We start from the raw sequence: 15,424 nt of genomic DNA on the forward strand, positions 1-15,424 counted from the left end.
AAGTAGGAATTAGAAGCCAAAGGGCTCAAATAATACAGGATTACAGTGTAAACAATGAAGGGTCTTTCACATATATAACCAGCAGAGCAGGGTTGCATGTATTCACAGATTCAGTGATTTTGCAACAATGTGGACATCCAGGTGTGATTTTTACTTTTCAAAAGAAGTTAATATTTTTTATTTAAGTTCTAGGAAAAAAATCAATCAAATAAACCCCAACAACAACAACAACAACAACAACAACAACAACAACAAAAAACACAACAGAAACCAATCTCACTGGTTGCTAAGAAATCTTCTGATGACTCTAAGTATTAGAATATATGGGAGATGTTCATCATTCCGTAGACCTGTGGATATTCTCAGGACCTCCAGCCATGAAAACAAAGTGCATGCCAGGCCATAGCTGCTGTGAAATCTAGTTATAGAGGAGGGCAAATAAGCCTGAGGGTGGTCTGATCAGTTTGGACCTTTTGGCTCAGTCTGCATTTGGTATGAACACAGGATACCTCCTGAGTGCCCGTTGGCTTTAGTGCTCAGACTGTCACTCAGTCTAAGGTATGTCTGATTTCATAATAAGCGTATGAATGGAAACTAGAATAAGGAAATATTTTTTTTCATAGATTAAAAGGCGAATGATTTTTCTTCTTATTCTTTTCCCTCTTTCACAGCCTGCTTGAGCAAATTAACCCTCAAAAATAGCATCGTTTATAGAAAGTTGAATTTTAAAGAAAAAGATAGAAATGGCTGTAAATAAATTGAGTGTAATTCTAAAAATCCCAAATGTACAATAAAGAGGTTCTCTATTTTTGCATTCCTTATTTAGTTTATTTAGTAAATTTTGCCTCAAGTAGATTTGATTGATGTCTGGAAAAAAAGTGAAAACGTAAATTATAGTAGATGCTTGTTAAATCAAAGAAAACTAAATAGCGTTTCCCACGGTACCTCACATACCTGATGCATGAAATCTGGAGGTTTTGTAGGACACCAGAAAGACTCTCCACTAACAGAGTGGAGAGTACTCATCTGTCTGAAACTCCCTTGGCATATGAGTTCAAGCACTCAGTGAATTAGCTGAAAAAGCAAGTGCTTAAATCCAAAAATTTGTCATGGCAAATCTTGGCAACCCTCCTAGGTACCAAACAAGCTGTGTATGCCTGGGATTCTGGTAGTGTGATGGTCAAAGCTGCTTTTCTCCGGATGAAGGCCTGCAACATCCACCTCATCACCAAGTTTCCTGAAGGTTTGCAAATCCATTCCTTCACCTCAGTTTTTGCATGGACCCAGACAGTGTTGTAGCTCATGTAATAGTGACTTCATTACAAATCTCACTTTGTTTCACAGACAACTTGTTTTAAGAATGCAGAGTACCTAAAATGAGACACAGGGACACCTAACATGGGGTTTCAGACCTGGCTGCCTCCTGTGGCACTGTTTTTGGTGATCCCACATGCAGCTGCCCTGGCTGCCTTCAGCGGTGCCACACTCGGGGCTGTCCCAAGCATGAGGGTGCTCAGCACCGCCTTGGCCAGCTACCCCCATAGGCTGATGCCTAAATCCTAGCTGCTGTTATCAGTCTTCTCTCAGCAGTATCAACTTACTGTCAGAGGGCATTCTAGCTGTCCTTTAAATGACATTACAGGCATCTGTCTCATGAGGTTGGCTCTCCCTATGCAAAGAGTTAGGTATCAGCTGTAATGACTCGTACTGGCACTTTTTCTAAAAGCTGTTTGCTATCAAGTACTTGTAAAAGGTGTTTGCACTGGAAGCAAAAATGTGGTGAGACTTGTGATGGCTCATATTTTCTGTGGGCATCCTCTGGCCCCTGGCCTGGGATGTGTGTTGCTGTAGCCCAAAGGGTCCCGAGGGAAGCACGAGGTCCAGCTATTGCGGAATGTCCCAAATTCTGCCCCGATGGCATCATGTTGTTGTTTTTGGGAAAGACCCTTCCCAAACTCTGTATCTTGTGGATTGGTTTGGCCGCAGCAGGAGAGGCACAGCTCAACTTTATATTATATATAAAAATATAATATAATATAATATTATATTTAATAATATAAATAATAATATAAAATAAATAATATAAAATATAATATATTTTTAATAATATAAATAATATAATAATATAAAGTTGAGCTGTGCCTCAAAGGCTGGGTGGAGGGGGAAGAGGTGCCCCGTACACACCTACAAAAGTGTTGTGGCATGGTGGGGAGGTGATGGGGACTGTTCTTGGGGAGCTCTGCCACCTCTGGTTCCTCCATCCCAACAATTTGCACGTTAAGTGGCAGATTTCCCACAGAATTCTTGCATAGGAAAGACAAACTGAGTAAATCCCTCAGATTTTGGAGAAAAGAAGAAGAAGAAAAAAAGAAAGCAAACCTTTTTGTTGGTTGGTTTAGCTGGTCTTTTGTTCCACAAAACACGAAAACATCTGCTTCTGATCTCTGCTCACTAAGTTCTCGTGTGGAGAGGAAAGATTATATCAGATGTTCTGTTTCTCTTCTGAGCTTTAAGTTCAGTTTTATGTGATGGGCTTTTGTTATGCTCAGGTTCTTGCATCAGTGTTGACATGGTGGTATGTGTGGACTGGGTGCAGAGAAGCAGGACAACACAGCACGTGCCTCCTACGTCTCATATCCAAGACACTTTTAGTCTACCACTTGAAAACAAATGCCTAGAGAGTAAATTCAGCTTATTAGAACCAAAACCCCATTTGTTTTTGCAAACATTTGATGAGTTAAATGATCAGATTTTCAGTCTGTGGTTTTATTCCAAAACTTCAGATGGAGTGAAAACTCATCACCATAGCCCCAAAATGTTTGGAAATGTAAACACAAATAATAATCTCTGCTTACTTAAAGTTACTTTTATCTCCATTTTTTCACCATGAAGTTGTTGTATCACAGGCAGTAATTGCTGTCATATTTTGATCTGTGTTCTTGCTGGGGGAATTGCAATGTTTTATAGTCCAGATTGCTCGGATTTAGTACTTTTAAGATCTAGGTTCTGTTCACATTTAGTTTCAGTATATCAATAAAATATGAATGGATCGGCTAATGAAGCAATAACACTAATTTATGTCAAAGAATATAGGTTATTGTTTACAAGGTTGCCAACCTGCCAAAATACTTTATCCAATGGAAGGGTTCTCCTCCCGTGCTGGGAGATAAATAATGCTCCAGATCTGCCACGGGGGCCTCCTGCCACCAAGCACACGGGAGGGGACAAGGCCAGGGAGGTTACTTTCCAGAGTGGAAAATATTTTTTGGTGGCACAGCTCCGTTCCTAGCCTTTGGCTTTTTAGTACTAAGGACTAAATTGTACCCTCCTGCCTGGATGTGAGAGGCCCTAAATTCAGGGAAGCTGCTGTAGTTTTGCTCGGCGCCTCAGGCAGTGCGGGGGGAACAGAAAATCGCTTGTGAGAGATGAGTAGTTTTATTGCTGGTATAGCAAAATGTAGGGAGGGGAGGGCAAAGGGCTGATTTCGGTGCCTTTGCAGCTACATTTTTGCAGTGGCCAAAACCAGGAAGCAGCGTTTGTCAGGGCCTTCTCAGCCTGCAAATGATGTTCTCCATCTCCACGTCCTTCCTGGGCCTTCCACTGTTTTTTTGCTGAGGCCTGCTCATCCTCAGGAGCGATGGCCATCAGTCTATCCTAATAATACGTGCTCTAATCCACTTTGTTCTTTAAACTTCATCACACTTCAAAATCAGCCGCTTTCCACCTGGCCTATTTGCTTTTGAAGTTTCCCGTTAGATAATGGTGGGAAATTGGGTGGTGTACAGATTGACTCCACAGCCGAATGAAATACGTCAATCATAGGGGAAACAGAAGATATTGCGATCAGTGAGAAACAACAACAACAAAAAAAAATAAGGCTTCTGGTTTATGTCACCCTAGTTAACAGTTGTAAACTTTCGGTGCTCTGAAAGACAGCCAAGAAGCTTGTTGTTAATGCATTTGCATGCATTAAATGGATGTAGAATTGTGTGAAATGAGACGCACTTTGCAGGTACAGTCCAATACAGGTCCTCCTCTTCCCTTGGATGCTTCCTATGTATTGTCTACCTGTAGCTGTTTATTAATGCTACCAGGTAGGCAGTCATGACTTGAAGAGAAGTATTTTAGGGCAGAGAAGACTGAGCTTAAACTGAGCTAAATTCTTCCTCAGTTTGTGCTTTATGGAGCTTCAGTGCTTCGTGCTGGCTTCAAGGGAATTGAGAGCCTCAGGAGTATTTAACCTACTAATTTCAACAGCTTTGTGTGTGAAACAAAGATCTCAAAAAGTACCGTACTGACCCATCAAAATCCAGTTTTAATCAGACTGTAGAATGACTATTGTGCCAATTAGAGGGCTTTTATTTTTAAATGATTGTCATTTTTCAGAAGTGATTTTTTTTGTTTTTGTGGGAAAATTAAAGGTAAGCCAAACATAATGACAATTCTTTCCTGTGGCCTAAAGATATTGTTTGGAACAGAAAAATGTTCATTATATACAAGAAGCATAAGCAAGAGAACACTTGTCATTCAATAATTCTAAGTTTAATTTTGTTTTGTAAAATATATATATATAACCCATGAGAAAGCTAATTCAATTGGCATTTTATTTTCTTAAGCTTTGAAATGATTTCATTCAGCTTAGGTATAGGGAAGCAAAATTATTGTATGCAGAAATCGTTTTTGTCTACAAAAGAATCAGGAATAACTGCATTGTTAAGTTACATTTCTATATTTTTCCCAGTTTTAAGTAATATTGCAGTCCTCAATAGTCTTTCATCCAGTAATCACAGGGCATTATATAAGCCACGTAAAGGTAAGGAAGAATCATTACAGGTGGCTAAACTGAGACATAAGGAATCTAAATGACTGGCTTGGGGTGGCACGTTGGAAGAAAATTATGACTTGAGCTCCTCTGACTTCAGCCTTTCTAAAAATGCAGAAGGTTTCTGTGTTGCCAGTTCCGTTGTTCATCTCTTACTTGCTTCTCTATTCTACCTGGCTGTGGACATGAAATACGTTTTACCTTGTGGTGCTGTTCCTCATTGAGGATGCCAGCCTAAGGCAGAAGAGTTGCTGTGTTTTTCATCTCATTCTTTTTATTCTATTTACCCTGCCTCTCTGATTTCTCTTCAGCTGTGATCATCGTTGGCTTAATATGAGATTTGTCATTCTATCAGCTACAAAACCCCATAAACAGGTCTGTAAGTTGGTGGCATCCTCTCATCATTACTATAATTGGCCAGCAAGAACCCTCCAGCTCTCAGAAATTACTTCTTTGTACAGTAGGGTGTAAACAGAAGAGAGGTTTGCTAGTGTGAGCTGTAAACTGATATTTGCACAATTTATTTGTATTTACTTTGCCGTATTTTATCTTCTCAATCAGGAGCTAAGGGAATTGTGTTGCAATTGGACTCTAAGTGAGATGAAGCTAGCAGCTGGAAAACACTCCATTCAAAGTGAAATGGATTGTGTGTGTTCACGATTGGTTAAATAACACATGTTTTAATGGAGAACTGCATGTTGGAGTCATATATATAAGTTTTTATTAAAAAATATGTACTTTGATAGGAAAAGTCAACATATCGGTGTTATTGGGGAATCTTTCCAAGACTTAGCTTTCAAGTGGATAAAAGAGTACAAACTTGGGATAACCAAAGGTGAATACAACCAAATTGGCTACTCCATTAGCATAGCTGTCCAGCTGCATCCTAGGCTCTGAGACCACTCCAAAACCACAAGCCCGACTGCCTCAGAAGCCTGCCAAGGAGCCAGCTGCTGCTAATAAAGCAGACTCTACAACTTGGCATCTGGGGCCTGTGATTCCCATCCAGAAGAAATTGTATGTGAAAAATATTTAAAATTTGCCTTTTTAAAGAGTGTATTGCTTTGGAAGAAGAACGCTTTAGACTAAACTTGCAGCGAGCAAAAAACTACATAAGAGTGCTGTGGTTGCCATGGGAAGAAAAATACCATCCTTGAGTAAGGAGGTTGCATGCTGGAAGGAGGAGTGCTGTTCATTTTGTAACCAAAGAGGCTTCTGGTTCAGCATTTCTGGGTTATTGAGTAAGAAAGACCAAGGTGTCTTATTATTGATGCTTAGCTGTGCGCATGGGGCACTGTGTTTCAGAGGGCTCACTGCTAGGACGTAAGAGCAAGGGTGTGTTCCTGAGACTGTGTAAGAATTAAGCACATTAATTTCTTACTTTTAAATAATGAAAAAGAAGAAATTTCATTCATTTTTCAAAGATGAAAACAAATCCTATTAGCCAGCCGTGCTAAATTAATAAGCTGCTTGGAATGATCTACAAACTGGTTCCTTCTCCTCACACTCCCCATTGAATAATGAAGCATGAGAATTGAAAAACGAGTTGGTTGCATTGGATATGTGAAAAATTAACAGCCAAGTCAGCTCCAAATTCCAGCTGCCTTTTGAAGTAAACCATGTAGATTTTGCTTAATATTTTTTTTTTTTTTCCTAGTGCTGCAGGTCCAGTGCTTGGCCATGCTGGGAAAACTTCTTTCCCAGATGTCTGCAGTTGGTGGCAGGGATTTTGAGTCAGTGCTGTGCTCCTCGTGGCTCTTGTGGCATGGAAGTTAACTGCATTAACTGCCTGCAGCCAGAGAGGGAGCCCATATCAGAACCAGACCCAAATATCCAGCCATCAGGTGCATGAGGCTGCCCCCCTTGAGCACCGTGTGGGATCCCACAGCGAGTGGGCTGTATCTTGGATCATCAGCGGGTTGCCATTCATTTCTTTCACTCCCCTTATTAGGTGGAGATTAACGAACAGAGCCTGTGCTCATTTGGAGGCGAAACGCATACCTCTGCCATCAGTCGTGTGCTCCTCGGCTCACGAAACAAGAATTCAAAGCTTTCTTCGGACCTGAAGCTTTTAGCCTGGCGACTGGCCAGAAGATGTCATCAGCCCTAGTACAGGCAATTTTGTAATCTTTCTGCGGACGCTGTTCTGGGGTATTGGATGTGCATGGAAATTACTGTGGGCTGCAGTGCCTGAGATTTATTAGCAAAGAGAGGGTTGGGAGCGTAGCAGCGCTCGCTGGTCTGAGAAGGTCAGCAGCCTCCAAAGCGGAGTACGGCCGCATCTCCGCCAACCCGTGAAGCATCTCGCTGGGTGCTGTGGTGAGCCTGGACATTTGCGCCTGCCTCGTGGCTGCTTCAGCTCTAACTTGAGAGACTAACTTGTCCCATGGCCTAATTCTTGGGGTGTAACGAGGACTTTTTTTTTTTTTATTATTATTATTATTAGCGGTGGCCTTAAAAATCAGTGTAAATGCGATTCAGGTTCACTTCTAGGTCCCCATTCAGCTTACTGAGGGGGATAAAATGGTTTAGGCTTAAATTAGAATTAGGCCCCTAGTGCTTTCCTCTGTGTGAAGATAAAGATCTGACAATAGAGTGAAAATTGCCCTTTATATTTCAGAGGTATATTTCCACTTTATTATTTTTTTTCTTGCTTATTAGGTTGGTGTGAGAATAGGCCATTTATCCATTATCCCCTGCTAAGACATATATAATAACAACAATTAATAATTAAAGTACATAGCACCTTATTGACGTGCAGAAAATTCTGTCTTTGTGTCCTTATGTCATTCGCATGCATGCAGTGTGTATGTTAAACTTGGAAGTAGGAGGGTAAAGGAGTGAGAATGTTACCTTGACTTTTTTTTTTTTTTTTTAAACATTACCAATCTTGAAAATGTGCAAAATTACCACGGGATGTTCCCTGTGCTGGTGCTATGCTCAAGCTAAATGAATGCCACAGTCACATTTACCTCTGCCATGGCCCTGGAGCATCCAGAGAATTAAATATGCTTTCAGCCAGGATGTTTTAAGATGCTTGCCCTCATGCCTTTGGTGGAGGTTACCATTGTCTGCAGCGTGATCACAGCTTCGGCGTGGAGCTGATTTCCCGGCCGTGCCCGTGGCACTGGGGCGCAGCCGAGGCGGTTCCCTGTGCTGGAGCTCGGGGCCGCTGCTCCGAGTCTCTGTGTCTGGGAATGACATTGAAGCTCGGCTGGATGAGGATTACCCAGTGGTAAAGTGTGTGTGCAGGGAAATACGATCTGTATGCATTAAGTGCTTTTGATTGTCAGCAAAAGTATCTGCACAGATACTGGGGGAAGGAAGCACGTTGCCCTTTCTCTGTTACTGGAGATGAGAGTGAATGTCATTACTTGCCAGTGTGGTGATCCCACTGTCTATTAAGCTGATTTTTCCTTTTAATGGATCCTACTTGAGTCGCATTACAACCCAGCTGGATTGTAGAGGAATTGTGTTGTCCTAACACTCAAATGATGTGTGCCCACCGACCTGGTTTGCATGAGAGAAACTGGGGAGGAGGAGGGAGAAGACAGCGGGAAAGGCATCACAGCAAGAAGCACGGGGCTTTGTGCTTCATCAAAGCCTCTGAGCTTCACCAATCACTGATGCTCCCTTTAAGTTCTCTCTCTCTTTTTTTTTTTTTTTTTTTTTTTTTTTTGACTCATCTAGGTAAAAGAGGCTTGTTTGAAAGAGTTTAAAGCCACTAATTTAAAAATATCCTTCTACCAAGGCTCTGATTTCTTATGTACATAATTATGAGCGCTAAAGTAGGGCCACCGAAATGAAAGGGACAGTTGATTAGCATGATCAGAATTACTTACAGCCTTCAATATTTTCTCTGTTCGGGGCCTAAGTGCAGAACTAGCATATATCAGAAGTCACTAAAGTGTCACTGCTACTATAATGAAAATCGCATATGGTTTGCCTTTATTAGGCCATTAGCACACCATGGTTAGCTTAGCATTGACCCACCATTTACCTGCAGCTGCATCCATGCATTCTGCTACCAGAACATGCTGATTTTCTTGCAGAAACCAGCTTTTCCCCACCTCATGCCCCAGCTCACCTGTGCCTCGGCTTTTCCACGCAGGTGACAGTGGTGGCAGAAGCCATCCTCTCCCTGCCAAGCCCTCTCTCTTGGCAGGCAAGCAGGCACGCTGATGGTCAGTGAGCTGGGGATGGTTGAAACAACTTAAATTCATTACTCTTTCCCCATATCGGAGGTGCTTAGGTAATTTTTATAGCCTGAGGATGCATCTTCTTTCAGAGCATGTATTTTCCAGAGCATTAGGAGAGCATATTGTTCTCCCCCGTGGGAATGCCTCCCTTCTGAAGTGATGCTTCTCAGTGGGTTGTGTGTGGTTTGTGGTTGTTCAGAAGTGGGTAAGTTCCTAAGAGCGGGAGGTGCTATCCCGACCTTATTTTCCAAACCCTGTTTTCTGCTGTGAAAGAAATGTAATGACAGAGTGTTTCCAGGCTGCTTTGTTTCTTCCCCTCTCAGGCTGCCTAGCTCCTTGCCACCTGGCTCTGTGTGCACTGGAGGCTCCTTGTATTTAGGAAAGATTGCTTAGGCTTCTGGTATCAGCTCCCATACCTTTGGCTAGATATTCTTATTTTTATCTCAGAATATTCTTAAAGCAGATTGTGTTTAACTTCTTTCTGTAATGCTAATTACATCTGAGTATCCATCATTTCAGAGGCTAATTTTGGGATCTAGATAAAATAGATTCATAATTGAGCTACTTCAATTTCACTGTAAACAATAGCACGGAGGGTGAAATAAGGCACTTTATAGCCTTGGCTGAACCCCAAATCTCGGCCCAGTTTTGTGTTCCGAGGGGTGTTGCTGGCCCAGGTTGGGTGCCTGCACTATGGGAGCGGGTGGCTGGGGATGGGCAGGGGGACAGGAGGGGAATGCCCTTCATTCATTGCTACCTGGACAAAGCCCAGTAACAGCCTCTTTTCTGTTTTTGTTTCCAGCAGTCCTATGCACCAGCTCCCCACCCCATGGCTCCTCCCAGCCCCAGCACAAACAGCAGCAACAACAGCAGCAACAACAGCAGCGGAGAGCAGTTGAGTAAAACCAACCTGTACATTCGAGGCCTTCCACCCGGCACCACTGACCAGGACCTTATCAAGCTGTGCCAGCCGTAAGTGCAGTTAAAATACTCGGTGTCTTTGGGCAAGAAAATGTTAAAGCTGGCCTTTCACTTAACACTTGAGTTTATCCACAAAAAAAAGAACACTGATGCGCTTGAAGGTTAACCATTATTCCTCGAGTTTGAACAGATAATGAATGCCTGTTGAAAACCTTCTGGTAATGAGTTTTAGGGGACGGAGAGATGATGAGGACCTTCACATAAACTTATATTTATCTGGTTTCTTTCTTACGGTTAACAAAAAAAAAAAAAAAAAAAGGAAATTTGCATGGGAAAAAATCCTCCCTAATGACAGATTTTATAGTTACAATAATCTGTGAATCATAACCTCGTGCACAACAAAACATGGGTGTTCCCACCTCAGTCATTTATCACATCTTTCAATTGCTGTGTCACACATTGCTGGGCTCAGAGATTGAGAAGTATGAAAACTGTGGAAGGTGTCCTTGTAGCAAACATCTCATTACCTGCAGTTCCACTGAGAACTGATGATGTAGAAAGTAGCACCTTCTACTTCCCTGTTATCTCTAGAGTCATGTTTACAGTTTCTACTGATAAATATCAATTTTGTTGTGTTTTAACACTGTTAAAACTGGAAAGGAAGTATGAAGGAGCTCTTTGCTCCTCATGCGTCATCAACAGAGCTTTTTCCAAAAACATTGCAGCTGGCTAACCCTTCTCACTTGACCTATTAGTGGGCACTAAGGGTAGATATGAAGACCTGACTGGACTTCCAATGTCTCTATTGTTATTGGTGATGTGCGAGGGGGATAATCCAGTTTGAGATTCCAAGCAGAGATCACCTGGGTAGAATTTAGGGTAATGTTTTTTTTGTGTTAAAAATAAAAATGTTGAGAAATTTAAAGAAATAAAAATCCACCCACTCTTTGATACATAACTGCAGTGCTTTTGTCATACAATAGTCTCTTCCTAAAAACAACAACATCTCTGATATTTTTTCATTGCACATCAGCATTTCAAATAGGGATCAAAAATGGATGTTGGTGAAGTAAGGAACAGTCTGTGGCTCATCTACTGACCTGAACCCAAATTGCTGTTGTTTTGAAGTTTGGAATAGGAGTAAATATGTAATGGGATGTTACATTTATGTCATTCTGCACTTCCTGCACCAGAAGTGCTGAAGCACCTCCCAAAATATACCTTATGCATACCTGACTGAGCAGGAGTGGAAGCAGAAGTCTTGTTGAAGTGATATATGAACTTTAAGAAAATGATGTTAGCTTGGGACTCTTCCCTGTGACTTTCTGTTGCTGAAGTCAATACAGCTTGAAGTGGTTCACTGTTCACAGCAGCATAGCATGCTGGTGATTTTTCATATTGGATGCAAGTGGAATTGTTAGTATACCTGCCTGACATTTGTACGAACCATATCCATTGACACTTCCCACTTGTGACAGTCACAGATAATCCCAGTTCAAGGGCCAGATCCTCAGCAGGTATAAATTGACTGTAGCTCTGCTGACATTCGGAAAGCTATTTTGCTAGACATCGTCTTGCAGCCTGACCCTTTCCAAGTTCAGACAAATGCTTTCAGCTGAGCAGCTGATCAGGAATGAACTAACTATTCCTACAGGAGCCTCATGGCAGCAGCGCTTAGTGCTGCAGTCATGGTGTGAGGCATAAGATGGCTGTGGGTTACTTGAATCCAGCTCAGAGAAAGCGTCCCTACCCCTTTGTCCTCGTATGGGAAATGCACATCAACTGAGAGTTTCCTTTTGGCAAATTCCTTTGGCAATTTTTAATGTGCTTCACTAAACTTAATCTGGTCTGTGATTAGAGGGCTTTGTCTTGCTATCATGGAGTTCCTGTGTGAACAGATGCTCTTTAAGAAAAATGCTGACATTTATTTTGCTGATTTTCTATCCTTTGGCTGAGTGGAAGTGAGGAGAAACCAGATAGTTGTTCTTCTTTTTTTCTTTTTTTCTTTTTTTTTCTTTTTTTTTCTTAAGAGTGCTAAAGGTATTTAGCAAAGCAAAAAGGAAAGATGACATAGGAAAACTTAAATATATGAAAATAGAAGAATTTGTCATGACAGCATATAGATTCTTAATAGTTTGCAAGACATTTTCTTTACCTTTGCAGTTGGTTACATAGTAGAGATGAATTAATGTCTAGATCCCATTGTTCTTAACTGTTTTCAAAACATGCAGTATGTGTAACAGCAATCTGCTGCTACATGAGCAAGACATACATTTGTGTCTTTAGAAACAGTTGTCTTTTATACACATTTTCTCTTAGCTTATAAAACTGGGGTCTCACCACGCAAATGAAAGATAATATACATACTAAAGACTTAGTGTATTAAGTATTCACAAAACAGCAGAAGGTGCTAGCTTGTAGGCTTCCTGCATAGAAGTAATGGTGTAATTTGTTACAGGATATGAGGTGAAAATTTGGATTCCGTAAACCACCGTATTATTTGCAGTACAGGGTTTTTGGAGAGCTGCCTTGAAGGAAGGTATTCACCAAAGCTAGTTTATGGACACTGGTTCCCCTAGGCTAGCTGCCAGTGCCTAAAGTGAGCTCTTCTGAACCCATTTCCTCTGCTCCAGCATGAGACAAGGCTGCCAGCAGTACAACTGTCACTTGCAGTGTCTGACATTTGGCAGGTCTGAGGAATGATGTTCTAAAAACACAATATTTCTCTCTCAGAAGTACAGGGAATGCTGAAAATGCTTGTGGCTATGTGTATTTATCATAGCACATCCCATTTCCAGGTTTATTCCAGCAAGAAGGCCACCCTCTATGTGACGCCTAACATTGTATTTTTTTTTTTTTTCAATTTAATTGCTTTTTGCCAGGTGGTTATGGAAGAGAACACTTTCATTGGATTTTTTTTTTTTTTTTTGATAAACTGAGGGGCTGTCTCGGTGAATCCTGCCTGCTTTTCTGTATTTCTACTGTGTGTTTTTAGATGGTACATATTGCACGTTAAACAGAAAACAGCAGACTGGAGTACCATTGATGCTTGAAGTGCAGAGTCCATTACACATGGTGTCAGACATTTCTGACAAATGTTCCGACACTATCAAACCTTTTATCAATTTAAGAGTAACCCTGTCACGGTAATCTGTCAAACTGTTCATATAACTAAAAGAAAACAAGTCATCATAGGCTGTACAGTAACTGAGTAAATAAAAAAAAATGCTACTGGAAATTTTCTTTCTGTGTGTGGTTGAGATCCTTGGTATCTGGTTTAACATGTGTCCAGCAAAGTTGCATCAAATTCTCTTTTGCAGTAGACAGCTGCTAGGTTTTACTGTACCTTTTGGGACTTTATACAATGATGCTGTCAAAGGTTACGTTGAAAAAGAGTGAATAGGACTATTTAGCACGCAAGAATATGTTACTCTTTTACATACATATCTTTTTCCAGGATTTTCATACAAAGCGAGTAAAGAGACTTCCAAAAATGGACCATGGCCTCTCTTAACCTTTCTTGATGTTTATGTTTATTTTTATTTTTATTTTTAAAGAGGCTTCACACCCATCTGTGAGCATATTGATCATCAGAACTCGTTAATCTAAAAATTTGATTTTAAACATTCCATGAAAATAATTTTAGATTTATCACTGGCATTTATTACTCTGAGGTGCAGTTACTGCTGTTGTAATAGTACCATCCATTCTGGTCAAAATATGCTCGTCATCAAAAGGAAATATAACCAAACTTAACATGCAAAATTGTACATTATAGAGAGAAATATATCTCTGTACAAGCAAAATATTAATAATTCTTTGAAATATTCATAATCTGTCACTCATATTTTCATGCATGCTATTGTATTTGATCCAGAAGAGTTCCAAAAATCTCTTAAAAACATACACAGATGGCTTAGTCCCTCGTTGGTGTACTGGACACATCACATTCTTACTAAGTATGTCCCAGTGGAGGTAGACTGAAAGAAAACTCACACACAAATTAAACATTTAAGCTTTATTACTTAGAAAAATTTTTCTTTTCAAAAACTTGCAGTTTCCCTCTAAGGATTTTGGTCTTTCTGTCTGTCTTTTCTCACATGTGTGCACTGAAGAAGACAGTCCCCAGACTCTTTAAATAGATAAAATAATTTTTGGAAAACAGACAGGGAATTTGGGAAAAGAGATTAAAAGTACCTTTTTGTGTGTCATGTGTCCTGTTTCCCCCCACCCTGACTAACACAAAATTCTGAAAAGTTGGCTTAAAAAACAACATTTGACTAAAAGAAAACAATAATAAATGAGCAACAACAACAACCTTGTGCAGTGCACTATTAAGACATTGGAATGTATTGAAAAAATAATCCCTGTCAGTATTGAGTAAGTCATGAATTTTTCATGCCCAGTCCATAGTCTTAAAGAAAGCTATTTAAAACTTCTGAAGCCTGATAGTTTCAGCTTACTTATGTTTTTATCCTGATTGAATCCTCCCTGCTTGCACCAATAACATACCTTCAGGAATCTGCTGTTTCCATCTGCTTTATTGCTCTTGGTTGGGTTAGCTATCTCATCGTCCTTCACCAAGTCTGGACTTCTTTGTGATCCAGGGTAAAATAAAAGGACTTAATTAAATCACCAATGGGAAAAATAGCCATACCTAAAGAGCAGCAAGTCTGCATGCTGGTCAAGCTGTCTTTTGTGGACAATGAACCAGAATTTCAGAGATATATGATATTCTAGATATGGGAAATCTGTACCAAATCGTGATTGCCATGAGTGTTTCTTTCTCTGAATAGTTTCTAGATCCCTATCTTGTACAGATTACCCAAGATGTGTTTTTGTTCTTGGTTTGTTGTTGTATTTATTTATTTATTTCTGTATTTATGGCTGAAGGTGTCATGATTTGTCTCCTTGACAAGTCATCGAGTGTGAGACTTTAGCCTTTCATCCCATGCAGAACGTCCTTGGTGTTGTCCCTGTGGAACCTCTGAATAAATATTCCTACCGCTGCTGTTTGGATTCTGCTAAAGGGCTAGCCCCAAGGATAATGTAACTGTGGTTATTAATTGAAAATACACACATTATTTAAATGCTGGACTATTTTTGAAATGAACTCTGTGCATTCCTTTTGCCCCCACAGAAAACTGCTGAGTGTGTTGAGGTTTCAATGGGGTTCAAGGTGCCTTTCAGGACAGGGTCTCCTGTTAATAGCTGCAACAAGTACAACATTTTCAGTTAGAGTGAGCTTTATGGCAAACTCATGATAGCCAGTTCTGCCATGCGTTAAGGCAGGAAGAGTTTGAAACTCCTGGCTATTCTTTTCTTATTTTCCTTTTGTGAAAATAAGTTTGTTTTATATGAGAACTGATGACAAGAAGGTGTGGGGAGAGAGCTTCCTCCCTTTCTTTTTTTCTGCATTAGTATGTTAATTAGAAATTATTTCTGTGAATTATATAAATTTTAACCTAAATAAAATCTCCAT

General features: G+C 40.4%; 1 protein-coding gene across 4 annotated transcripts in view; it reads left to right on the forward strand.

Moving 5' to 3' along the window:
• Nucleotides 1-15,424, forward strand: part of RBMS3 (RNA binding motif single stranded interacting protein 3) — a gene marked incomplete at its 3' end in the record, with an annotated part of 439,432 nt that overhangs the window by 84,874 nt on the left and 339,134 nt on the right. For 2 of the 4 annotated variants that reach the window (XM_084281840.1, XM_084281841.1), the window contains exon 2: nt 9,824-9,993. In XM_084281840.1, the coding sequence (XP_084137966.1) occupies nt 9,824-9,993 (170 nt within the window). The remainder of the gene's footprint in view (nt 1-9,823; nt 9,994-15,424) is intronic. The other 2 variants (XM_084281842.1, XM_084281843.1) reach the window with 1 other exon arrangement.

This window comes from Netta rufina (genome assembly GCF_964035555.1).
Source record: "Netta rufina genome assembly, chromosome: 2".
Lineage (NCBI taxonomy): Eukaryota > Metazoa > Chordata > Aves > Anseriformes > Anatidae > Netta > Netta rufina.